This window comes from Canis lupus, chromosome 5 (assembly GCF_011100685.1).
Source record: "Canis lupus familiaris isolate Mischka breed German Shepherd chromosome 5, alternate assembly UU_Cfam_GSD_1.0, whole genome shotgun sequence".
Taxonomy (NCBI): Eukaryota; Metazoa; Chordata; class Mammalia; order Carnivora; family Canidae; genus Canis; species Canis lupus.
In genome coordinates this window covers 23950611-23977976 of record NC_049226.1, presented here as the reverse complement: position 1 = coordinate 23977976, position 27366 = coordinate 23950611, and the positions used below count along the sequence as shown (strand labels likewise).

The window sequence follows — 27366 nt, the reverse complement described above, 5'->3', positions numbered from 1 at the left end:
AAAGACAGATGCTCAACCACTGAGCCACCCAGGTGTCCCTCAAAGAAATACTTCGAAAACACCTGTATTTATATTTATTTCCTCAGTACTAATTTGGCATGACTCTTTTAGTGTGGACATTTTATATTATAAACCATTTTTATTGGGGCGCCTGAGTGGCTCAGTCGGTTAAGTGTTCAACTCTTGAATTTTGCTCAGGTCATGATCTCAGGGTTGTAGGATTGGAAACTGCCTTGGGTGTGGAGCCTACTTTAAGATTTTCTCTCTCCCTCTGCCCCTCCCCCATCTCACACTGGTGCACCTGTGTGTGCACATTACTCCTCTCAAAAAAAAAGCAAACTATTTTTATTTAAAATAGAACATACCTATAGAAAACTACATAAAATGGGTATAAAGCCTAATGGAATAAAAGTACTTAAGGCAAACATTTTTAAAACTACCACCTAGATCATAAATGCCCTCCATTCCCATCATTCTTTGAGCTCCTCTTTATTTTCTGGCACCTCAAGATATCCCGTACTGCTCTGCCCCAGCCCTAGAATTAGCTCTTTCTCCAAAGAGCTCTGATTCATTTGATTGGGAAAATGGTATCTGTAAACTGAGATTTGGGGGACAGTTGTATTCACTACTAGAGTATTATTGCTTTCTCAAACAAGATAGTCTTTTTAAAAAATTTACTTGTTTTTTTGTAGACAGAGAGAGAGAGTGAGAGAGCATGTGAGCAGGGAGAGGGGTAGAGGGAGAGAGAAAACAAACTCCCCATGGATTGGGGCCCAGACCTGGGGCTCAATCTCACAACCCTGAGATCATGACCTGAGTTCAAACCAAGAGTCAGACACCTAACTGACTGAGCCACCCAGGCACCCTTCAAACAAGATAATCTTATTAAAAATGTTTTAAAGTACAGAAAGAATATAGTGGTATTTTCACAGTTTTAGAGACATATGTAATGTAAAGAATTATGATGATAAACAGCAACTATGAAAAAAATTACAGTAGAAAATAACTGATGAATAATAGGAAGTAGGATATCAATGATGAGGAACAAATATTACACTTCCTCTGTCACTCCTTCAGCAAATTTTAGTATAGCTGCTCCCCCAATTGAAATTTTGCCTATGTCTGTAGTACTAGTACCAGGCATGTTTCCACATCCTTTTCAGCTCTTTAGGAGCTTTCTGAATACTTGTTAGTAATGGAGAACATAGATGTCACTATTAAAATGTTGGAGGGCAGCCTGAGTGGCTCAGTGGTTTAGCGCCATCTTCAGCCTAGGATGTGATCCTGGAGACCCAGGATCCAGTCCCACGTCGGGCCCCTTGCAGGGAGACTGCTTCTCCCTCTGCCTCTGTCTGCCTCTCTCTCTCTCTGTCCTTATGAATAAATAAATAAAATCTTAAAAAAAAATGTTGGAAAAACTAATGTTCTCAATGTCAAAACTGAAAGCCTGCCTAGGGATCGTTTCTACAGAATACAAGATAGTGGGGCAAATAAAAGTTGAAATCATCATAAAGGTGTCATTTTATGCAATCAAGATGTGAACTATTCATATTACAAATTATTTCATCCTAATGACTTCAGAATGTGAGAGTGAGTTCATTGTGATTAGACTTCAAATTTTCTATTATTTTATGTCAAAAATTTGATTTCCATTACAAACAAAATCATTTCTATTAAGAGTTCTATTCCATTCTCTGAATAGTTTTTGTTCTTTTTCATGGGTATAGCAATGCCTTATGTTTCTAAAAATATTAATTATTTCTTTGGAAGATTTCTTTTGCTTTCTGCATTGGTTTATTAGGTTTAGCTTCCAACATTTAAGTCAAAGAATTTCCTGAAACATTTGGTGGTTTTTATTACTCTTTCATATTTGAGTAGGGCTGATTAGAAATGACTAGTGCATGGGAGAGCTCATGAAGAGTGGGCTTCACTGAAGAGATGAGGCAGTTTAGCAACCTGCTATTTCTTTGGTGGTTGCATAAATGCTGTCAGGTCCAGGTCTGTCTCTTGGGCCATTTTTCCTAGGGATGACTTTTTCAGGTTTTTTTTTTTTTTTTTTTTTTTTTTTTTTTTTTCCGGAGGTATGTATACACCTAGCTGCTTTAGCTTTAGGAGGAGAGTAATAGAGCTGAGAGCCTCATTCATTGTATATAGATACTTAAAACAATTTTAAAAATTGTGATAAAATGAAATTTACCATTTAAACCATTTTTAGGTGTATCGTTCTGTGGCCATTAAGTACATTCCCATTGTTGTGCTACCAACCTCCAAAACTATTTTCATCCCACAAAACTGAAACTATATACTTATTAAGCAGTAACTTCCCATGTTCCTGTCAACCTCTATTCTATTTTCATTTCTGATTTTGACTCCCTAAATATCTCAGACAAGTGGATTCACACAGGACTTTTTGTGACTGGCTAATTTCACTCACCATGATGTCCTCAAGGTTCATCCACATTGCAGCATTGTCAGGATTTCTTTTGTTTTTAAGGCCTGATAGTATTCCAACATACCTACATAACACTTTTTGCTTATCCAGTATTCTTGGATGGACACATAGGCTGCTTTCACCTTTTAGATATTGGGAATAATGCTGTTATGAATACGGGTTTGTAAACATCTATTTCAGACCCTGCTTTCAATTCTTCTGTGTGTACATCCAGAAATAGAATTGTTGGATCATAGGGTCATTGTATCTTTAATTTTTTGTGGATGTATATAGAAACTTTTAAATAACTTCCCTTTATTGACCATTACCCTCCACCACATCTAGGGACCCTGGGTTTGAAGATTCCCTGGGTCACAGTCTCTGCTTCCCCAATCATCTTCTGTCTAGGGAATGGGCATGTGTTTGGGGGTAGTCATCTGGCTATATGGCACTGAAAAATAATATGAGGGCCTGAACAGCCTGCATGTGAACTTTGAGCCTAATCTCTTTCCCTGCCACAGCTCTGCCCTCATCTCTATCCAGTGTATACTAGTGGCCACTGCAGATAAATGTGTCAAAAAAACAATTCATTGGGCACCTGCGTGGCTCAGTTATTGAGCATCTGCCTGTGGCTCAGGTTTGATTCTGGGGTCCAGGGATCGAGTCCCACATCAGGATTCCTCGCTCAATGGGGAGTCTGCTTCTTCCTCTGCCTATGTCTCTGCCTCTCTTCTGTGTCTCTCATGAATAAATAAAATCTTAGCCTCCCCCCATTCATCGAAGGCCGATTCATGTAAATGGCCAACCTGCAAATAACTTTTCTTCCAATTCTTTATTTTTAGTTTTCATTTTGTCTTCATAACTGCATTTTAAGGCAAATTCAGTTCAATTCTGCTTGTTTCCTGCTGCTGCAGCGGAGTCTGAGGGGTCTGCAAAAACAGGGACATTAAGATATAGAACACTCATTTTTTTATTCCTGGGGCAGTATCCTGACTCAGATTCAACTTGGAAGTTATTAAATAGGTGTTTGAGCTTTGGGCAAGTGCGCGTGTGCGCGAGAGTGTGCATGAGTGCGTAAGCGCACGCTTTGCCAAGATTAAACCCAGGGCAAGCGCGCACTAACAACCCTGAAGCGAGTCGTGTGACGTCACCGTAGTAGCAGCAACCCGTGCGCATGCGCCCATTTAAAGAGCCGGCGCTCGCCAGGCGCCGCTAGCCCCGCCCCCTTCCTCAGATCGCTCCTCCTCCGTCTCCCCGCGGCTTGCCCGCTACGCCCTGCGGAATCCAAGTAGCCAATCAGCGTTCAGCCTTCGCTTGCCGTCAACGGCGCGTGCCCCGGTTTCAAAAGCTCGGGGGCGGGCTCCGGGTTCCGCGCACGCGCCGTCGCCTCTCTATCCCCACGCTGGTTCCGCGTCTCCTCACTGCGGACGGTGCGGCTGGCCTGAGGCTTCTGGTGTCCGGGGGAGGTCGGCTCTGTCGCCGCCGCTGCTGTTATGGGCAAAACTGCCGACTCTCGGGGGCCGGGCGGCCGGCCCGACCCGGTGCGGAGCTTCAACCGTTGGAAGAAGAAACACAGCCATAAGCAGAGCCAAAAGAAGCAGTTGAGGAAGCAGCTGAAGAAGCCCGAGTGGCAGGTGGAACGCGAGGCCATCAGCCGCCTCACGCAGAACTACGAGAAGGTGAGGCCGGGGGCGGCGCGGCGGGCGGGCCGCGGGGCTGCGCGTCCTCGCGGCGGTGGGAGACCTGTCATGGGTGGGCCGAAGGGGGGCTGGAGACGGGGTGGGGTGGGGTGACAGGTGCGGCCGGGCCCCCCAGCACAGTTGAGGCCCCACAGGTGGTCCGCCCGGCCCCGCGGACCAGGCTCTGGACCCTCCAGTCGCTCTTCTGCTCGCCGCCCTGCTCGGTAGAAAGGATGGGGCTGAAGTGGCTCTTTAAGAGCAAGGAGTTAGTGAAACGGGGTAATAACAGTGGTACTAACGGCAGTAGTCATACTGACGACACCTACGATTTCAGCCCCTCACCGTGTGCTTCACGTTAATTATTTGACCTGAACTGGGTCTGGGTCTTATTCCCATTTTGCAGGTGAGAGCGTGGAGGCTCCGAGAAGGTAACGTACTTGCTTTCAGCTCACATGTTAGTAGGTGGTGTGGGATTGCAGCCTAAATACCCGTGTCTTTCCAAGTCCAAAGCCTCACGCCGCATCTGCGTCCCTTCTTGTGCTTATTTTCTCTCCCTGATTCGTGTCCCCGTCCAGGAATTGGCACAGGAAAGCTGGGCTCCTGGTGTGTGCCTGGCACCTGCCATCCCCCATTGTACTCGATGTTCTGAATAGCCCTGTAGTTACCATTTTGACCTCTTGCGCCTCCCCCCCCCCCCCCCCCCCCCCCCCCCCCCCCGCAACCCGATGTGTTGGCCGACACCCACCTCACTCCCCTCTCAGTAATTGCCCCTTCTACTGCGGTGTAGTCAAGGATTTAATATGTGGGACGTTTCTGGAATTATAGTCATCAGGTGTCATGCTGGTATGGCTTTCCTTTAAAGGACCCTTAGGTCAACAAGATTAGATAGATAACCTTTGTCTTTGCTTAGGCTTTTGAGTTAAGGTAAATGATAATTTGATCCTGGCTTTTGGTCACCGGTTGAATGTGTGGGCAGGTTACTTACTCTCTCTGCTTCCCTTGTCTTATCTTTAAAAGGCATAGTAATACCTGTTTTATAAGTTGTTTGGAGAAGTTAGTGACTCTAAAGCTTATCTGCACAATGCCTGATACATATAAATATATTAGCTGTTACGTTATTACTACTATTGACATACGCACACCATTTTAAGAAACCATTGATTGCATTTTAGAGTCTTCTTTATCTAACCAGACTTGTTTAAGGGGTATGGTCCCAGCCTTTCTTCTCTTTTGTAATCCCAGTGCTTATTCTTGTGGGTTATTGGCTCCCTTTTGTATTCTACCCACAGCTCCTCTGAGTTCGTATTCTTTTTTTCCGATGGTGCTGTGGATGTCTTTACCTGTCAGAATATTTTAAATACACAAGGTCATTATCTTTGACTCCAGAATTCACCGTTTTAGTTCCCTCTTGCCACTGTAACAAATTGCCACAAACTTCATGGCTTAAAACAACAGAAATTTGTTCTCTCGTAGTTCTGAAAGCCAGAAGTCTGAAATCTGTTTCACTGTGCTGGAATCAAGGTGTCAGCAGGGCCATGGTCCATCGGGAGGCTCTCAGGGAAAATCCATTTCTTCCTGCTTCTCACTTCTCACTCCTGGTGGCTGCATTCCTTGGCTTGTGGCTGCACACTCCAAACTTTGTCTCCATGGACACATTACCTTGGGTTCTGTGTCAAATCTACTTCTGCCGTTCTTAAATAAGGATGCTTTGTATTGCATTTAGGGCCCACCCAGAATATTGAGGATAATTTCCCATCTCAAGATCTTTAATAATGACCTGTACAGAATCACTTTTGCCATCTAAGACAATATTCACAGTTCTGGAGGTTAGCATATGGACATCTTGGGGCTGATACTTGGCGCACCACATGCTGGCCCCACTATCTAAGCGGACTACTGAGCTAGAAACCTACAAGTAATCCTAGAGACTTCCCTTTCAGTGGTCATACATCCAGTCATACTGATAATCTCTTCTGCCTTTAAAATTTTTTAAAATGTTACTCCAGGCACCGCCCCCCATGCTTCCCCGCCCCCCCACCCCCAAATCCCAAGCCCCAGGCTATGCCTTAGTTCAGGCCCCATCATCTCTTGCATGGATTACTATAGTAGCTGTTGCTTATAATGGGGATTAGCAAGCTTTGTAAAGGATCAGATAGTAAATGGTTTTAGCTTTGCAGGTCAGAAGGGTGGAACTACTTAACTCTGCCTTGTAACACAAAACCTAACATAAAAATACTTAAATGGGTATAGTTGTTTTCAACAAAACTTCCAACAAAACTTCAATTAGGAAATCTCATGGCTGGATTTGACCCTTAGGCCTTATCATCCTCTAATCTATCTTCATATTGCAGGTAGAATGATTCTTTCCTAGATGAAAATCCAATCACCTTACTCCAGATTAAAACCCTCCCTTGGCTCACAATTACTTTCAGGAAAATGGTCAAGTACTTTAGTGTGTCGACACGTTCTGCAGCAGAAGAGTAAGTTATTTGTGACCAGGCACACCTGGTTTAAATCTCACTCAGGAGGATCCCTGGGTGGCTCAGCGGTTTGGCGCCTGCTTTCAGCCCAGGGTGTGATCCCGGAGTCCCCGGATCGAGTCCCACATCAGGCTCCCTGCATGGAGGGAGCCTGCCTCTCCCTCTGCCTGTCTCTCTGCCTCTCTGTCTCTCTGTGTCTCTCATGAATAAATAAAATTTAAAAAAAAAATCTCATTCAGTTTGGGTATTGACTAGCTAAGTTCTTAATATTCCTGAGTCTGTTTCTTTCATTCAGCAGAGATTACTAACTACCCAGAGTGTAGTAAGGCTCAAAGAGGTGACATATGTAAACCAAGTGGTGTGTGATAAGCATATGTGCAGGAGCAGCTTCTAGTTTTGTGAGTTGGCCATACTCCCTGATACTGATGCTGCTGCTTCTTTTTTAAAGATTATTCAAAGATTTTACTTATTTGAGAGAGCACACATGAGCATGAGGAGGGACAAGCAGGCTCCTGGTGGAGCGAGGAGCCTGATGCAGAGCTTGATCTCAGGACCCTGAGATCATGACCTGAGCTGAAGGCAGATGCTTGACTGATTGAGCTGCCCAGGGACCCTAGTCCCCCATACTTCTTGTTCTGTACTTGATGTTTCTACCACTTGAGTGAGCACCTCCATTCTCCCACTCTAGGAACACCTACCAGTCCTTCAAGATTTAAACTTCTCTTCCTGACCTCCCTAAGTGGGGTTAGGACTGTTTGTCCGTAACATTTTGTATAGAGCTTTATTATAGCATTATCACCAGGCTGTGATAATTGGCTTCTTTCTTTAACTTCTTAACTCCTGCATGAACCTCTGAAGGTCAGAAACCATCAACACTCTCACCTTTGTATTTCCCAGACACTGGTTGCACAGTGCTTGCCTGGAGCAGGCACTCAGTGTTTCGATGTGGTTTGGTGCATGAAGACCTTTTCCAGATGGCTTTATTCTGGTTGGTAACTGGTTCCAGGTTAGGTCAGGCCTAGGAAACTCAGTACAGAGTGCCTCAGATGATAGTACCAGTGCATAAAACGTCTATTTCAGTATATTTGTAATACAAGGGTGGTGTTCAGTAGCCTCATTGGTAAAATACTGAACAATTTATTTTTTATTTTTTATTTTAAAATTTTCATTCATTCATTCATTCATTCATTCATTTATGATAGTCACAGAGAGAGAGAGAGAGGCAGAGACATAGGCAGAGGGAGAAGCAGGCTCCATGCATTGGGAGCCCGATGTGGGATTCGATCCCGGGTTCCCAGGATCGTGCCCTGGGCCAAAGGCAGGCACCAAACCGCTGCGCCACCCAGGGATCCCCAATACTGAACAATTTAATTTAGAAACATTTGGAATACTTTGATAAGGTATATATTGAGGCCTAGGTCAAAATAGATGGAAAAAAATACATATCTGTGTCTCTGGGGGGTGTGGGGGTTGATACATTTTGATAAATGTTGTAATCCTAAATATGTAGAGCTCTGTGGAGTTAGATGGTAGTGTAATTAGGGGGAAGGAGGTTGAATTTTTCTGTCCCTGCCCTTGGCTAGATGAGTTAGAAAAATGTGTTTCCCCTGGGCCTGTTGCCTTTCCTCCTTGTGGTCGCAGCCTCAGGCCTAGCTTATGGAGCTGAGTGTGAGCTGGATTTCAGCCTCCATATACCTTTGTATAGGGTGCAAACTGTCCAGCAGTTTGTGGTAGCCAAGAGTGGAGCTAGTTCTTGAATGATGTGTTTTCCAGACAGAAAAGATTAGCAAGAACATTGTAGGTCCAGGGAGCAACATAAGGGTATACAAAAAGATGTGAAAATGTGTGGTGTTCTTTGATGGGGAGATACTCCGTGGAGTGTGCTATGTGTTCCTGAACTGGCTTCTGATGCGGTTGCAGGAGAGGGTCAGAGATGGATTGTCATTGATTTTGGAGGTTGTAGTTGTGAGAATAATGGCCTCCTAAAGATGGCTGCATCCTAACCCTGAGCCTGTGAATGTTACATGGTAAAGGGTAATTAAGGTTGCAGATCAGCTGATTTTAAAATAGGGGATCTGGATTATCCAGGTAGGCCCAGTGTGATGACCAAAGGGTCCTGAAATGTGGAGGAAGGAGGCAGAAGAGTCAGTATGGGAATGCTGTGTAGTGAGGAAGACCAGAAGTCCATTGCTGATTGGTTTTCAAGATGGAAGGGGGATGTAAGCCAATCCAAGGAAGTAGGTAGTCTATAGGTGCTGGAGAAAGCAAGGGGTGGATTCTCTCCCATGGTTGCCAGAAAGAACTTTAGCTTACTGAGACCCATGCTGGACTTCTGACTTCCACTGTTATAAGTTAATACATTTATGTTGGTTTAAGCCACTGTTGGTCATCATTTGTTTCAGCACTTGTGGGAAATTCATACAGAGGCCCTTTTTAGAGACTTTATCTGGAAACAGTGGGGAGTCTCTGGGGGCAATTGGAGAACATAGCCAAGCTGTAAAGGCTGTGGAGATGGTTGGTATAGTCTAGGTCTTAGATCTTCTGAGAGGTTGATGCCAAGTTGGGATTAAGTGAATCGGAGATTGATCGGGGGAAATGTCTGCAGAAGTGAAGGAGAAGGAACAGAAATAGGGAAAGGAGGGAAGACAGAAGGAGGTGCCAGTAGGAAGAATCTCAGGCTAGAGCGCAGTCTAAGAAAGCTTCTGCTCTTGGGATGTCCTGCAGCCAGTGTTGCCCTTGAAGGGACTCTCCCATTCTGCAGGAGTGGGTATCCAGTCATGCCACTATGCACAGTCACTGGGAACAGCTGGGGAAGCACGGCCCTGGCAGGTGGATCCAGAGGATCAGCTACTGCTGGTCAGTCAACTATGTTTCTGCAGCTGGAGATCTGGGTAGTTTATTTCTAAGGCCACCGGGTAGGGTGTGTGTGTTGGGGGTTCTGAAGGGGAGTTGGGGGTTGAAACTGGTTGAGAAATGTTGAGCTCTGTCGGCCCCGATCAGAATTTGACATGGTTTGTGGCAGGTTGCTTTTCTTGTCATGATTGCAGTAGATGGAGCATTCTAGGACGTTCTTATATTTTCTTCTTCTGCTTTGAGAATGTGAAAACATTATTCACTTTTGTGAGAAGAAGAGAGTTGAAAGAAGTAAAGGGAGGTGGTCAGTGATATCCACCCCGTTCTCCCTTCCATACCCTCCAGCTTTCCCAATGGTGGTGGGAATTTCTGAACAAGTACTGTCAGTGAAACATCCGTTCTCTGAATTTAGAAGAGTTATACAAATTTCAGAGGGAGTGTGAACATTAGAAGAATAGAGCTGAAGAAGAAAATGGGTTAAAGGGGAGATAGAGTTTTATTTTGTTTGTAGGAACCGTAGCTGACTTCTCTGGCTTCTAAGTATTCCTTGAAATGTAATCAAGAGTCTTCTGGAACAGGGTCGGTAACCTTTTTCTGTAATAGGCCAGATAGTCAATATTAGGTTTTGTGGACCATGTGATCTCTGTCACAACTGTATAGATGATATGTGAGTGGTTGTAGTTATGCTCTGGGAAAACTGCAAGAACAGGCAGCAGATTGGATTGGGCCATAGTTTGCTGACTTGCTCTAGTTCATCAGTAGATTTTAGTCCTTCCATTTCTTCGACTTTTAAGAATGCGTTGTATAGCTTAATGGCCCAGAGAGTGCTGGAACAGTTCAATTCTTTCAGACTGTCCATTTACGACGTTAGCCGACTAAAGATAGGTGTGCAGTATTTCCTTGGAGTAGCCCACTTTGCCTGTGCTGTGTCTCTGATGGAGGCTCCTCTACTCCTCCTAGAAGCATTTCCTTTGTGAAAACAGCTTTTTAGCTGATCATATCACAAGTGCATGGGTGGACTGTGCCTAATTTTGATGTTGTGTTTGGGAGATTTATCTTCCAATTAAAGTTCCCTGATGGGACAGGTTATTTTAATGAACTTTTCTCTTTCTAATGTGGGTGTGCTGATTATTCCACTCTTCCCTGGAATGATTTGTAGAGATTAAGGCGATGTTTTAGTGTTTGTGTTTTCAGCATGTGAGGACTGGGGATAACCCTGTCTGGGCTACATTAAGAATACAGGAAAGATGATATGTAGACTGTAAAATGCAATAAAAGCTGTCATCCCTTTACTGCCTGGAGTGTAATTTAAATAAATGAACCTTACAAATGCAACTCATCCCTTTTGTGAATCATAAATAATTTGGCAGCATATTCCCAGATCTGAACAGGAGTTCCTGCTTTCAGCATCTGTAATAAAATAATTCTCCTGAGTAGCTGAAATTAAATTCAGAAAATTGGGTTTATGCTAATGAAGAAATCAGTAATGAACATTTAGATAATGTAAAGTTAAAGGGCAAAATGTTAGTTATTGTGGCTTCAAAGTGTGACTAAGACATTTTCTTCTGGTGATGGTTAAGTAATACTCCCTCCTTCACTGTACCCGCAGGTGAAGAGTTGTCAGGTTGGATTTGGTATGCCACTGACTTATGGTTAAAGCCCAAAAAGATTTGCGCTAACAAGATACATTTCTTTAATTAACTTCAATCTGTTCTCCAAAATGTGTAAATAGAAGTATTCTCATTGTGCTCTGTGGCTCAGAGTCATTTTCCCCCTTATTTCTTAATATTTCTTGATGGGCTGAAAGTAGAGTGTCTTCCTAAAATTGATGTGGTGATGACTTACTGTGTTCTCAGAGGTGAAGGAGGGTAGCGGTAGTGTGTGTTTCGAATGGATGAGGTGTTTTTTTCTTTAAACCAATTTAAATTGTTACAAGCTTATATTTTTGATTCATTACAGCTTCCTTAAGGCATATTTCTTTGTAGAAGGAATGATGGTTTTTAATTGGAAGTGATGATTGAATTCAGTCGTGTAGTACCAAGGACTAGCCAGGCAGCACAATGTAGACCAAAAATGGCTTTGTTGTAAAATAGATGAATTATAGAGTACATGATTTTGTCTTAGGTGACACAATCTTCTTTTTCTTTTTTTCAGATAAATGTAAATGAAATCACAAGATTTTCAGATTTCCCCTTGTCCAAAAAAACATTGAAAGGTAGGCCTATGGTGATCTTGGGACATGTTGTTGAGTTTCGTGATGTTTTTAATAAATGAAAAAAGATTTAAAGCATTTAACATGAAAGATACTTTTTGGCAAATAATTTTGATATCTTGAACCTCTACCACCAAGAAGCTATATTAATTCATTCAGTTTTTCTGATTCGTCATTCTCATCCTTTGTGGACTGTAGAACAGTAGTGAGAAAACAAGATGCCAGGGCCTCTCAGTAATTAAAATAAAATCTAATTATGTTAAAATGAACAAGAAAACAAAAGTGCTATCTTTTATATTAGTGTATTAGGGACACTATAACAAAATCTCAGACTGGAGGGGCTGCTGCTTAAACAACAAATTAATTTTCTCACAGTTCTGGAGGCTGGAATTTCAAAGATGGAGATGCTGGCAGGGTTAGTTTCCTCTGAGAGCCATTATGGAAGGATGGGTATGTTCTAGGACTCTGCCCTTGGCTTACAGATGACCACTGTCTTGCTGCATCTTTGGTGGTACCACTGTGCAGACATACCGTTGGTGTCTCTGTGTCCAAATTTCCCCTTCTTATAAGGACACCAGTTACATCAGATCAGGGCTCATTTGAACTTAATCACCACTTCAAAGGCCCTATTTCTGAATATTGTCATATTCTAAGGTACTGGGTATTAGGGCTTCAGTGTAGGATTTTTAGGGGGCATAGTTCAGCCGGTGTTCCTGTTTTACAGGGATTTTCTAAAGTGTCCCTCTTTCCCTCTGAACTGGCAGGTTTGCAAGAAGCCCAGTACCGTTTGGTAACTGAGATACAGAAGCAGACCATTGGATTGGCTTTGCAAGGTAAAGATGTTCTTGGAGCTGCCAAAACAGGATCTGGCAAGACTTTGGCTTTCCTTGTTCCAGTAAGTAGTTTATTTGTATTGGGTCAGGTCTACTATTACATGTTTTTAAGACATTCTGTGCCTAGGTAGAAATCATTATGTAGAGTGTTGTTTCCTGCTGGATTTCTTTGGCTAGAATGCAAACTTTATCAAATGGGAGCCATAGCTATCCTGTTGTCCATCATATTTCCTGTCCCAGCACAACTGCCTTACATGTGGAAGGCACTCAGTAACTTTTTGAATGAGTGAATTGCTGTGCCTTGACAAGCCTTTACATTCTTGAAGTATGTGGGTGTTCCACTGGGGAAGGCCGGGGAGGCTGTTTATGTGCTCATGCTTGCAAACCTGCCAGTTGCATTTATACTTGCCACTTATTTAGGATAAAGCTGAAATATGCACTCGAGAGAGATTGAGTGATTTGTTGAGAATTTTCCAGGACATTGATAGCTGTCCTTTTGAGCAGTAAGACAACAGAGCCTCTTAGGAATTTGCTTATATCTCATTTATGCAGTTGGTTTCATAATTTAATTCCTACAAAATAATTGGCTTATAAAAATCACACTTGAGTTTTTGTTCCAAGTATTGCAAAACCATTTTTTCCTTAAATCCAATTTTTCATAACAGAGTTTCTCCGTAACTTTCACTGTAATTACACAGTGACTACACAGATGAAAGTTTAATGTGGTTTCTGTTCAGAAAATGGTGACAAGGGGCACCTGGGTGCCTGAGTGGTTGAGCATCCGCCTTCAGCCCAAGGTGTGATCATGTGATCCCAGAGTCCCAGGATCGAGTCCCACATCGGGCTCCCTGCATGGGGCCTGCTTCTCCCTCTGCCTGTGTCTTTGCCTCTCTCTCTGTGTCTCTCATGCATAAATAAATAAAATCTTAAAAAAAATTGTGACAGATATTTCCCCGAAATCTGTTTTAATAGTTTGAGGGCTGCACATACCCCTCAGAGATTACCAGTCTCCTGTCTGCAGAGCTCTGGCGGCAGCTGACCTGCACGGGGCTTATGTTCCCTTCCCTCTATGACTTGAGGGGTCTGGTGGCTGGAAGAAAAAGAAAAAGCAAAAAAAGAATTTCTTCTTTCTGATTGGATGACACTTGTGACTGGTATGTCTTCTGCTTGGAAGATGCCTTTTTTTTTTTTTTAAAGATTTTATTTACTTATTTTGAAAGCAAGAGAGGATGAGCAGTGTGGAGGAGCAGAGGGAGAGGGAAAAGCAGGCTCCCTACTGAGTAGGGAGCCCAATGTGGGGCTCGATCCCAGGACCCCGAAATCACAACCTGAGCCGAAGACAGATGCCCAACTGACTGACCCACCCAGGTGCCCTGGAAGATGCCTATGATTTGGAAGAACAAGGTTGTTGGTTCAGGAAATCAAAATGCTGCCTTCTTAAAGGACTCAACACAAATTTGCTGTCTTTTTGAGGTGCTGGAAGCCTTGTATCGTCTGCAGTGGACCTCAACAGATGGGCTGGGGGTTCTGATTATATCACCTACGAGAGAACTGGCCTATCAGACCTTTGAGGTTCTCCGTAAAGTAGGAAAGAATCATGACTTTTCGGCTGGTCTCATCATTGGTGGAAAGGTTTGTCCTTTGTCTTTTTTTCTATAACTTTTATTGGAGCACAGTGACAGTTGATAGGAAAGAAATGGAGATTTCATTTAAACAGGTAGGCTGGTATCCTGGTGGTGTCACTGTTATCGAGGGTTCTGATTATCAATTTTGTGGGTCCAGAAAGTCCAGTACTGTGAGGGTATCTGAATTGATCAGGTTCTCTGAGATTAATGTACTCTAAAAGCCCTTAAATCTGGGATCCCTGGGTGGCGCAGCGGTTTAGCGCCTGCCTTTGGCCCAGGGCGCGATCCTGGAGACCCGGGATCGAATCCCACGTTGGGCTCCAGGTGCATGGAGCCTGCTTCTCCCTCTGCCTGTGTCTCTGCCTCTCTCTCTCTCTCTCTCTCTGTGTGTGACTATCATAAATAAATAAAAAATTTTAAAAAAAAAGGTTGTCATCCAGTTTGTCTCTTTTGCATGTATCTGTCCAGTTTTTTTAACATCATGAATAAAAGAGACTATCTTTTCCCCATTGTATATTCTTTTCACCTTTGTCATAGATTAGTTAATGTATGTGTGGGTTTATTTGTGGGCTCTGTATTCTACTACACTGATCTGTGTGTCCCATTTCGTGCCACTAATATACTGTTTTGGTTACAATAGCTTTGTAATACAGTTTTTTTTTTTTTTTTTGTATATTTTTTTATTGGTGTAATACAGTTTGAAATCTGGGATTGATACCTCCAGCTTTGTTCTTTTTTCTCAAGATTCTTTTGGCTATTTGAGGTCTTTGTGGTTTCATGCAAATTTTAGAATTCTTTGTTCTATTATTGTGAAAATACCATCCTTATTTCAATAGGGATTGCACTGAATCTGTAGATTGCTTTGGGTAGTATGGACATTTTAACAATATTTTTGCAATCTGTGAACTCGAGATACCTTTCTGTTTGTGTAGTCTTCAGTTTCTTTTACCAGTGTCTTAAAGTTTTCAGAGTACAGATTATTTTTATCTCCTTAGTTGTTAATTCCTAGGTATTTTATTAGTTTTTAGTGCAGTTGTAAATGGTACTGTTTTCTTAATCTCTTTCTAATTTCTTGTTATTAGTATATGGAAACACAACTGATTTCTATATGTTAATTTTGTATCTGTGACTTTACTGAATTCATGTATTATTAGTTCTCACACTTTTTTGGTTGAGTCTTCAGGGTTATTTATATATAATATCCTGTATCAGCAGATAGTGACAATTTTACTTCTTTTCTACTTGGATGCCTTTTATTTCTTTTTCTTGCCTAATTGCTCTGGCTAGGAAAAGTTTTTAGATTTTTTTATCATTGAGTATGATGTTAGTTTTGAATTTGTTATATGTGGACTTTATTTTATTGAGGTACATTCCTTCCATACCCACTTTGTTGAGAGTTTTTATCATGAATGGATGTTGAATTTGGTCATATGCTTTTTCTGCATCTATTGAGATTATACTTTGTTTTGTTAATGTGGTATATCATGTTGATTTGCAGATGTTGAACCATTCTTGCATCTGTGGAATAAATCTCACTTGATTGTGGTGTATGATTCTTATGATGTATTGTTGGATCTGGTTTGCTAATTATTTTTTATCATTTAAATATTTTCATCATATGTGTATTGTTTAACCTCCATCCCTTAGTTCCCCCATCTCTCTACCCACCTCCCCTCTATAGTTAAGAGTCTGTTTCTTGATTTGTCTTTCTTTTTCCTTTGCTCATTTGTTTTGTTTCTTAAATATCACATTCGAGTGATAGGATATGATATTTGCTTTTCTGAGACTTATTTGAGTTAGCATGATCAGCTCCATCCATGTCATTGCAAATGGCAAGATTTCATTCTTTTTTATAGCTGAGTAATATTCCATTGTATATATATACCACCTCTTCTTTATCAATCCATTTATCCTTTATCAGTGGACACTTGCGCTGTTTCCGTAATTTGGCATTTATAGATGATGCTTCTATTCAGGGGGCATGTATCCTTTTGAATTAGTATTTTTGTATTCTTTGGGTAAATACCTAATGGTGCAATTGCTGGATCCTAGGGTAGTTCCATTTTTAACTTTTTTCTTTAAAGAGCTCGTTAGACAAAGTTGTCTAGTATTTTTTTTTTAAGATTTTATTTATTAGAGTGTAAGTGCATGTTCAAGCAGGGGGAGGGGCAGAGGTGGAGGGAGAAGGACAGGGAAGACTCTGCATTGAGCACAGAGTCCTATGTGGGGCTTGATCATCTGCTCAGAGTCTAAATCAAGAGTCCAGTGCTTAGCCAACTGAGCCACCTAGGCACTCTTATTTTTAACTTTTTGTGGAACCTCCATACTGTTTTCCAAAGTGGCTGTACCAGTTTGCATTCCAACCAGTAGGGCAAAAGTGTTTTCCTTCTTCCACATTCTCACCAGCACCTGTTGTTTTCTCGTGTTGTTGATTTTAGCCATTTTGACAGGTGTGAGGAGATAGCTCATTGTAGTTTTGATTTGTATTTCTCTGATGATGAGTGATGTTAAACATCTTTTCATGTGTCTGTTGGCTATCTATATGTCCCTCTTTGGGAAAATGATGGTCTTCTGCCCATTTATTTTTATTTATTTATTTATTTATTTATTTATTTATTTATTTATTTATTTATATTTTTTAATAATAAATTTATTTTTTATTGGTGTTCAATTTGCCAACATACAGAATAACACCCAGTGCTCATCCCATCAAGTGCCCCCCTCAGTGCCCTCCACCCAGTCACCCCCACCCCCTGCCCTCCTCCCCTTCCACTACCCCTAGTTCATTTCCCAGAGTTAGGAGTCTTCCATGTTCTGTCTCCCTTTCTGATATTTCCCACTTATTTTTTCTCCTTTCCCCTTTATTCCCTTTCACTATTATTTATATTCCCCAAATGAATGAGACCATATAATTTTTGTCCTTCTCCGTTTGACTTATTTCACTCGGCATAATACCCTCCAGTTCCATCCACGTTGAAGCAAATGGTGGGTATTTGTCGTTTTTAATGGCTGAGTAATATTCCATTGTTATACATAAACCACATCTTCTTTATCCATTCATCTTTCGATGGACACCGAGGCTCCTTCCACAGTTTTTCTGCCCATTTTTAAATTGGATTATTTGAGTATTGAGTTGTATCCGTTCTTTATATATTGGATACTAACCCTTATTTGATATGTCATTTGTAAATATCTTCTCTCATTCCATAGGTTGCCTTTTAGTTTTGTTGATTGTTTCTGTTGTGCAGAAACTTTTTATTTTGATATAGTCTCAGTAGTTTATTTTGATATAGTCTCAGTAGTTTGCTTTTATTTTACTTGCCTTAGGCACATCTAGAAAAATGTTGCTATGGCTGATGTCAGAGATTTGCCTGTGCTCTCTTCAAGAATTTTTATGGTTTCAGGTCTCACATTTAGGTCTCTAATCCATTTTGAGTTTATTTTTGTGTATGGTATAAGAAATAGCTCTAGTTTAATTCTTTTGCATGTGGCTGTCTGGTTTTCCCAATACTACTTCTTAGATTGATTTTTTTCCATTGGATAGTCTTTCCTACTTTGTCAAAAATTAATTAGCCATATCATTGTGGGTTGATTTCAGGGTATTATTCCTTTGATCTGTGTGTCTGTTTTTATGCCAATACCATACTGTTTTAGCATAACTTGAAATCTGGAATTGTGATACTTCCGTTTTTTTTTGTTTGTTTGTTTTAAGATTGCTTTGGCTACTCAAGGTCTTTTGTGATTCCATACAAATTTTAGGATTATTTTTTCTAGTTCAGTGAAAAATGCTGTTGGGATTTTGATACGGATTGTATTAAGTCTGAGTTTGCTAGTATTTTGCTGAGGGTTTTTGCATCTGTGTTTATCAGAGATAGTGATCTATAGTTTTCTTTTTTTGTGGTGTTATTATCTGGTTTTGGTTTCTGGGTGATGCTGGTCATATGAAATGAGTTTGGGAGTGTGCATTCCTCTTCAATTTTTGGGAGCTGTTTGAGGAAGATAGGTACTAACTCTTCTTTCAATATTAGAACTTACCTGTGAAGCTGCCTGGTCCTGGACTTTTGTTTTTTGGGAGTTTTAAAATTATTGATTCTGTTTCATTACTTGTAATTTGTCTTTTCAGGTTATCTATTTCTCTGTGATTCAGTCTTAGAAAGTTGAGTGTTTTTAGGAATTTGTTGTTACCTAGATTTCTCAGCTTGTTGTAATTCTAGTTTTTTATAATTTGTATTTCTGTGGTATTGGTTATAACTTCATTTGTAATTTTTTTGGGGGATTTTTCTCTTTCTTGATGAGTGTGGTAAGGAGTTTATCAATTTTTAAAAAGTCTTTTCACAAAACCAGCTTTCATTCTATTTTTTTTTAAAGACTTTATTTGAGAGAGAGAGAGAGAGGAGGAGATAGAAGAGAGTCAGAGGGAGAAGGACAGGCAGACTCCCTGCTGAGCAGGGAGCCCAACACTGGGCTTGATCCTAGGACCCCGGGATCATGACTTGAGTTGAAGGCAGATGCTTCACTGACTGAGCCACCCAGGTGTCCCCTTCTATTGTTTTTTGAGACTCTGTTTCATTTATTTCCACTCTGATCTTTATATTCTTACTTCTAATAACTTGGGGCTTTAGCCGTGCATTTTCTGTTACCTGTCAGTGTAAAGTTAAATTGTTTATCTTGAGATTTTTCTTGTTTTTTGAGTTAGGCCAGTATCACTGTGATGGTTGATAATGATTTCAATCTTCAATTTGAGATTTGTTTTGTGGCTTAACATGTGATCTGTTTTGGAGAATGTTATATTTACACTCGAAAAGTATGTGTATTCTGCAATTTTTAGATGAAATGTTTTGTATATACCTGTTAAGTAGATGTGATATGATGTTTTTGTTTTTTAAAGATTTTATTTACTCATTTGAGAGAGAGAGCATGCACATGTGAGCAGGGGAGGGGGCAGAGGGAGAAGCAGACTCCCCACTGAGCAGGGAACCAGATGTGGGACTTGATCCCCAGACTCAGATCATGACCTGAACTGAAGGCAGATGATTAACCAACTGAGCCACCCAGGCACCTCTAATGTATTAAGTCCAGTGTTTTCTCATTTGTTTTCTGTCCAGATAATCCATATGTAAGTGGGGTCTTAAAGTCCCCTACTATTTGTGTATTGCTATCTATTTCTCCCTTTATGTCTGTTAATATTTTTTGTATTTAGGTGCATCTATGTTTGGTGCAAAATATTTATGAATGTTATATCCTCTTTTCGGGTTGATACCTTTATCATTATAAAGTAATACCTTTTTTTTGTCTTTTGTTATGGTCATTGTTTTAAAGTAAGTTTTGTCTGATACTCTAGCTTTTTGGAGTAGAAGATGGTTTTGAGGAATGTTGATTTTAGCTCATGGTGGAACCTGCTGTGCAACTTGTGCTCTACTTTCTAGTATACCTGGAATACTTGCTTCTACTGGAGTTTCTTCTAGACTGTGAAGATAATACTTGAACTCTTGAATTGATATGCAGACATACTCAAAGGAAGAGTAGCATTACAAACCTTACATATTCATGTACCTGTCACCCATCTTTAAGGACTAACATTCTGTGGTTCTTGTTTCAAGGACACAACTTCTAGAACATAGAGTGCTCAGCCCACTTCCTCTTCCACCCCCTCCCCACCCCCCAATCCACAAAGTGCAGTGAATGATGTTGGAGAGCTTCCCCACTGCCTCTGGTTCTGGCTTAAATAATGGCAGTGATTCCATGGTAAGTCAGTTCTGGCAGATGTAAAGAGAATTGAAGACTTGGAGCATTTATAGAAAATTTTTCTTGGCCTCAGAATCCTGGGTATAATTAAGAATCTAGTGCACTCTGAGCTCTTTAGGACTTCACTTAGGACTTTTGTTTGCCCAGAAATTTGGACATGTTGCAGAAATATAAGGGGGAAATCCTGTCTCTTTGTAGCATAGCTACTTGCTATGATGAAATGATACATGCAGATGGCTTTTATAGTTTTGATATACAGGCTGCTCATGATGTGTCTGTGTAATCAAAAGAAACAACTGTTTTCAGGATCTGAAACATGAAGCTGAGAGGATCAATAACATAAATATACTTGTTTGCACTCCGGGTCGACTTCTTCAACACATGGATGAGACGATATGTTTTCATGCTACCAATCTCCAAATGTTAGGTGAGTCTAATGAATTTCCAATGAAACAATCTGAGACCTAGGAGAGAAACCTCATAAATTTTAATGACAAATTTTTATTTTATTTTTTCCTTTATTTATTTTTAAAATATTTATTTATTCATGAGAGACACACAGAGAGGCACAGAGACATAGGCAGAAGGAGAAGCAGGCTCCTGGTGGGGCACCCAACATGGAGCCACGCAGGTGTCCTAATGATAGAAATTTTTAATCTTAATATTTATGTAATAAAACATCTGAGAAATAACTTGAAACAATATTTTGGCATAGGGATTCTAAACCTAGAGAGTACTAGACTTTTTTTAAACAAAATGATCAGAAGAATATAAGTAGTTGTATATGAAATTAGACACTTCAGTAGTTGACACTGCTAAGAATTTATCTTTTAAGATATATGCACTTTTGATGATATTACCTAATGTAGCTATTTTTTTCTGAACAGCTCTGTACTTTGGAATAGTTCTAGATTTACAGGTGCAGTGATAATACAGGGAGTTCCTTTATGCCCCTCCCCAGTTTCCATGTATAATGTCTTACACAACTGTGGTACTTTTGTTAAAATGAAGATTAACATTGATCGTTATATAAATTACAGACTTTAGTTGGATTTCACCACTTTTTCCACTAATGCCCTTTTTTTCTCTTCTAGAATCCTGTGCAGGATACTAGATTACATTTAGCCTAATGTATATTTTAAATACTGTAGTTCACCTTGAATTTTCTCTTTTTAGTTCTTGATGAAGCAGATAGAATCTTGGATATGGGCTTTGCTGACACCATGAATGCTATTATTGAAAATCTTCCCAAGAAACGTCAGACTTTACTTTTTTCAGCAACACAAACCAAATCTGTAAAGGACCTTGCACGCTTGAGTTTGAAAAACCCTGAGTATATCTGGGTTCATGAAAAAGCAAAATATAGGTATGTACTATTTGAAACCATATTTGATTTAGTCAGAAAAATCAATGTTCTTTTTAGTATAATAATTCAACATTTTAAATTAATGCTTTTTTAGGAAACTAGACATCATTTTATGGGTTATGAATTGTGGGAAGCAGAATAAAATATACTATTTAAAATTATTTAAATATTTGATGCACATTTAAATGTTGGAATACTCTAATGCTGTCTTTTTCAAAATGTGGTCTGAGGAACAAATATCTTTCTGTAAGATGTTAACATGTTAACAGCTATTTATTAATAACTACTTCTGCATAAAATGAGGGGCAATGGGGTTGTGTGGCTGTGTGGGAAATGGGTTTGGGGAAATAGATTTTATTTTATTTTATTTTATTTTATTTTATTTTATTTTATTTTATTTTAATTTAATTTTATTTTATTTTTGGGAAATAGATTTTAAAGAGTATTTTGACACAAGTGGAAGTTTGTGTATGTATCATTGTAGACTGTGAACATACCTGACTTGTAGAAATATTTTCTAGTCAGGGTCTCAATATGGATTCAACCCTACCATTATCTCTATCATGACTTCTCTTTCTTCCTATGAAATGTTAGTCTAAAAAGAAATAGATTGGGGAAAATGCTGGGTTATCCACTTGGAAAGTTTTCAAGTGTTGGGAATATGGGCCTTGAGGTCCACATTAACTTGGTTCCGCTAATAGATGTCTAGGATTAAAGATAGCCTTAGGAGAGGCCAGACTCCGTGCTTCCAGGTGATCTTAATGGATGAACTTTGGTATCTTTGGTTATCAAGAACTCGAGAATGGCATAGCAAGAGATTCTTGAGGTAGTTTACTCCTTAGCTTAGTGGAGTAGACAGTGGTCCTTGTTTATAAGGTTGTATTGAGATAGCTATTGAAATTCTTGGTACAATTAATAATCTAAAGATTGTCTAGGTCTTTAGATTTTCTCTGTTCTTTTTCTATTTGTTTTCTGCCTATTTTCAAGACTCTTTAGTGTTTTTACAGGACACGAATTTTTTAATCATTAGGGAGTCTCTAAAACTGTGCATAAGTTAATTGTACATAGTACCCTTGTTGCCAATTTCTGTAGATAACAATGAGCTATTATCTATAGATCAGTTAGAAAAAATTGAATGCAAATACTATACATTTCATAGATGATTTTTTAAAAATTTTATTGTTTTAGAGAGAAAGAGAGCATGAGTGGGGGGGAGGGGTAGAGGGAGAGAGAGAGAGAATCTCAAATCGACCCTGCAATGAGTGTGGAGTGCATTGCAGAACTCAGTATCATGACCCTGAGATCATGACCTGCCCCAAACTAAAAGTCAGACACTTAACTGACTGAGCCACCTAGGCAACCCTATAAATGATTTTTGAAATGCAGTTCCATCACTTATAAAAAATGGGGCTTTCAGAAACCATGTCTCCAGTGACATAATTGACAACTGCAGGCTGTATGGTAATGACTGTGGCACTCTCTAATCTCCTGTTCACCAGAGTGCTACAAAAAGCAGACTTGTGAATTTTGTCTCATGTCATTATTGAAGTTTCTTCTCTAGCTATTAATTTGGTTAATACACCATAGGAAAATCATAGTCAAGAATATTTTTAAGGGCCACTGTCTTGGGTCCCCTCCCTCTTTTGGAGTTTTGTACTATTGTTCAATAAACTTGATTTGCTTCCCACTTAAAAAAAAAAAAAATTAAGGCACTATAGAATATCTGCTCTCAAATTGTGAAGGACCAGAAAAGTAATTTAAAAGTTAGATCTTTCTGAAGTTGTGTATTAGAGTATACTTAGAAACAGTATACCAGTATGTTTTCTTTATATTGCTATTGTAGTGAAATGGTGCTTCTAATGATTTTTTTTTTTCTTTGAGAAAAAATTGTCTTTAGATCATGGTAATTTGCTGTTTTACGGTGAATATAAGTTGAATTCTGTGGTGAATTATGAACCATTTCAAATTCAAGATGGATATGCTGAGCTTATGTTATTAGGTGCATACAAATGTAATATTACATTTCCTGTTAGCGTAATTAACCATTAGGAAATGTTGCTCTTTATCTTTACTAATGCTTTTTTGCCTTGAAGTCTAGTTTGATCTTAGTCTCCCTATAGCAGCTTTCTCTAGGTTCATGTTTGCATGGTGAGTCTTTCTCTGTTCACTTACTCTGTACATTATATATGCCCTTATGTTATAGATTTGACTTTGTAAGCAACATATGGTTTTATCAGGTAGGTTAATTCCTTTGCAACTGGAGAATTTAGTTCATTGACCTGTGACTTACCATAATAGGTAATAGTTTTTACCCCTTTCCACTGTGTCTTCCTTGTGAAGTATTTTAGTTTCATACATTTTAAACTCCATAAGCTGTTAGTAATTACTTTTTGAAACACGAATATTTATTTAGATCTATCCAAATAGTTATTCTTTATGATATTTTTATTTCTTAAAAGAATTTCCTTTTATTCTTTGGGTTTGGGTTTACTAGTGGAAAAATTCTGTTTGGACTTTTCTGAGAACTTCTTTATTTCTTCTTTACTCTTGAAGGATATCTTGGCAGGTTTTTTCTTCACAGATACCTTTCTGTTGGTCTAACATAACTTTTGTTATTTCAGAGTTAGCTACAATTTTCTTGTTCCTTTGAAGGTATTGTGTATTGTTTAGGATTTTCTTATCTTTGATTCTTAGTTAAACCATGAATGATTTTATTTATTTATTTATTTATCATTCATTCATTCATTCATTCATTCATTCATTCGTTTGTTGGCAGGTAGATGTTGTAAGGACAGATGACCCTGATCTGGGCTACCCTGGCTTTTAGACTCTGGGACTGTTGTATTTCTGTTCTTCTTAGAGCCCTGGCTGGGTATTGACCTTCTGGAGGTCTCAGCTGAAAGGTGTGGGTATTTACCAGAGCACTTCCATCCTGGCAGGCTCTGAACTTCAGAGCCCTGAGACTGCCAGGATCTCTGGTCAGCTCTGAGCTTCCCAGTTGTTGCTTTTTGCTTGTTTTCATTCATTTTGGTGTGTGTGTGTTTAGGAGTTGTCACACTTCTCGTGGGACAATTGAATGAAGAATTTAAGATCCAGTGTTTTTTTTTTTTTTTTTTTGGTTTCTTCTCTCTGGGATTTTGGACTGCCGTATTTAGGCAGAAGGTTGCTATTCCACCTCACACCTGCCTTGCAAATCAGCAGATGCTTTTTTTTTTTTTTTTTTTTATTTATGATAGTCACAGAGAGAGAGAGAGAGAGGCAGAGACATAGGCAGAGGGAGAAGCAGGCTCCATGCACTAGAAGCCCGATGTGGGATTCCATCCCGGGTCTCCAGGATCGCGCTCTGGGCCAAAGGCAGGCGCTAAACTGCTGCGCCACCCAGGGATTCCCCCAAATGCTTTGAAGGAAAAGTGGAAATTACTCTGGGGCTTGCCTCAGGGCATGTCTGTTTATTTTTCTGTACTTTAAGTCCTTAGACACCTTGCTTGCTCTCTGATGCCTTCTGTTGTTTTTGTTTTATGCTGAATCCAGGCTTTATATTAGCACTAGAGGCCTTCAAAATGTTAATCTGATATGGACAACCCCTTTAAGGCAGGAATGATAGCTTTTTAACCTTAAAGTTTTAGCAGCCAGTGATGGTTATTGCCTAGATCCTTTATTTCATTATGATTTGCAAAATTGTGATAACTGATTCTATTTTTAATTTCTAAGAAGTTCTCTTTCGCAGTATGTGTATGTATATATGTATGAGAAATTTGTTGGAGAGGCATGCTGCTGTTAATAGTTTCCTAATTTTTTTTTTCTTTTTTGGTGGGTCTGGATTTTAAAGTTAACTGATATGGCATATTTTTAATGTTTTTTTTTCCTCTTATTTCCATAAGCACCCCTGCCACTTTGGAACAGAACTACATAGTTTGTGAGCTGCAGCAAAAAATAAGTGTGTTATATTCCTTTTTGAGAAGCCACCTGAAGAAGAAAAGTATTGTATTTTTCTCCAGTTGTAAAGAGGTACTGAATGATTAAGTAATTGACGTTGAATCATCCCTTTTAAAATAGCAAGTTTCAGTTAGATAAATAGCAGTTTCTTCTGTTTTAATAAATACAGTGCTAGACATGGTAAAGAATATGATAAACAGGTGTAGTATCCCTCAGTGAATACTGGTAGAACAAACCATTCATTGAATGGCTAGATGAACCACAGGTCTTTATAATCTGACACCCACCCTCTATGAATACTGAACTGAGTATGCTATATATTTCCATGCTTTGATGCCCTGATGCTCTCAGGCATGCCCTCTCTGCATTCCTTTACACTAATGGCTGAGGGAGTGGTGGATGTCCTTTGAGGCTAAGCTCAAATGTTACATCTGGGGATCCTTCTCTAATACTCTGGAACTCCTTGTTAGAATCAGTGGGTTCCTCCCCTATCATTCTATAGTGTGTATGACTTTAATGCAGTTACACATTTGTTTAATATTAGCCGTTTGCTGTGAATGAAGGATTCAGTGATAAATAAGAATACTTGTCTCTTCCCTTAAAGAGAAGGCACCTTAAGTGATTTTTATGTCACTTTCCTCTCTATATTTAAGATTACCTGAGGATATATAGTTGTTGGCATATAATAGATAGATTCTAGATTTATAGGTTTTTGAATACTTAATGTGGTAAATATGCCATTAAGTTTCCCTCCAGCTTATGGGGAAGATAAGTGGTGGTCTTTCTGTTGTACTCTGTCTTTTTTAGGAAACCTCTTCATTTCCATGGCTTTAAATGCCATTTGTGTTCTAACAACTGCCACACTGACATCTCAAGCCCTGACCACTCTCCTGAGCCCCAGAGTTATGTATCCACTTGAATACTAGAGATTTCCAGTTGAGTGTCTTGAGGGCGTCTCAAGTTTAAAATAAGAACAATTTAAGATTTCATTTCCTGAAGATTATTCCCTCCCATCTCTTCCCCATTCTAAATGACTGAATCCTTAATTGTTGCCTGTCTTCAGCTTATTGTCAGTATTTTGATAACTCTCATTACCTCTACCACCTCTCACCACACCTCATGCTACAGCTAAGTCTAAGCTATACTAACCTTTCTCTTACTCGTGGCTGGTCTCTTCATTCTCACAGTTTCTTTCCTATAGTTATTGTACATTCTAGCCAGAATGATCTTAGAAAATCATCTGCCTCAGCGAGTTTTTTTCAAGAGCAAGAATTCAATCAGTTTTGACTCTGGAGATGGAAACTGCAGAAAAATTTTCATGAACTCTGTTCACACCTCTAAGTTTACATATGCACTTTTTTGAGCTTAGTTTACCTGTATCTGTCATCTGCAGGTTCACCTTTCTCCTCTACCCTTTTCATGATAGCCCTTTTAAAACTGCAAAAGAAAGGCACAAGTCCGACTATATCTAATCCTACTGGTGCATTGTCTTAGGACCTGAGAACCTTCCTGGCACCAGGGGGATTGCTGTTTAGAAAGTGAATGGCTTTAAGAACAAGCCAACAAATTTAGTTGGCTTACATTCTTTACTTAGAATTTGTAGGGAGACTTAATGGACTTACTAGTTGATGGATTATTATAAATTTTCTTTATCATCATTTTGAAATATAGGCATTTAGGGCAGCCTGGGTGGCTCAGCGTTTTAGCACTGCCTTCATCCCAGAGTGTGACCCTGGAGTCCTGGGATCAAGTCCCGCATCGGGCTCCCTGTATGGAGCCTGCTTCTCCCTCTGCCTGTGTCTCTGCCTCTTTCTCTCTCTCTCTGTGTCTCTCATGAATAAATAAAATCTTAAAAAAAAAAAAAAAGAAATATAGGTGTTCAATGAAGTAAGGTTCTTTCCAGTACATTTTCTTTTCTTTTTTTTTGAACTTATTTTTAAAATTCCAGTATAATTTTACATATGGAGTTACGTTAGTTTCAGGTGTGTAATATAGTGGTTCAATAATTCTGTATATTAACTCACTGCTCACCATGGTAAGTGTACTTAATCTTCTTCACCTGTTTAACCCACCCACCCTCTGGCAACCACTAGTTCTCCATATTTAAGAGTATGGTTTTTTTGTCTGTTTCTGCCTTTGTTTGCTTGTTCTCTTAAATTCCACATTCGTGAAATCATATGGCTTATATCTTTCTCTGACTTATTTC

General features: G+C 39.7%; 1 protein-coding gene across 4 annotated transcripts in view; it reads left to right on the top strand.

Annotated features, from left to right (window-relative positions):
- The first annotated feature begins 3797 nt into the window (after window positions 1–3797).
- Window positions 3798–27366, top strand: part of DDX10 (DEAD-box helicase 10) — a 252582-nt gene continuing 229013 nt past the window's right edge. Inside the window, exons 1-7 of one of the 4 annotated variants that reach the window (XM_038536260.1) lie at window positions 3798–4110; window positions 11598–11658; window positions 12420–12550; window positions 13962–14120; window positions 20165–20285; window positions 21035–21224; window positions 25106–25232. In XM_038536260.1, coding sequence (XP_038392188.1) covers window positions 3925–4110; window positions 11598–11658; window positions 12420–12550; window positions 13962–14120; window positions 20165–20285; window positions 21035–21224; window positions 25106–25232 — 975 coding nt within the window. In that variant the 5' untranslated portion in view covers window positions 3798–3924. The remainder of the gene's footprint in view (window positions 4111–11597; window positions 11659–12419; window positions 12551–13961; window positions 14121–20164; window positions 20286–21034; window positions 21225–25105; window positions 25233–27366) is intronic. The other 3 variants (XM_038536259.1, XM_038536258.1, XM_038536261.1) reach the window with 3 other exon arrangements.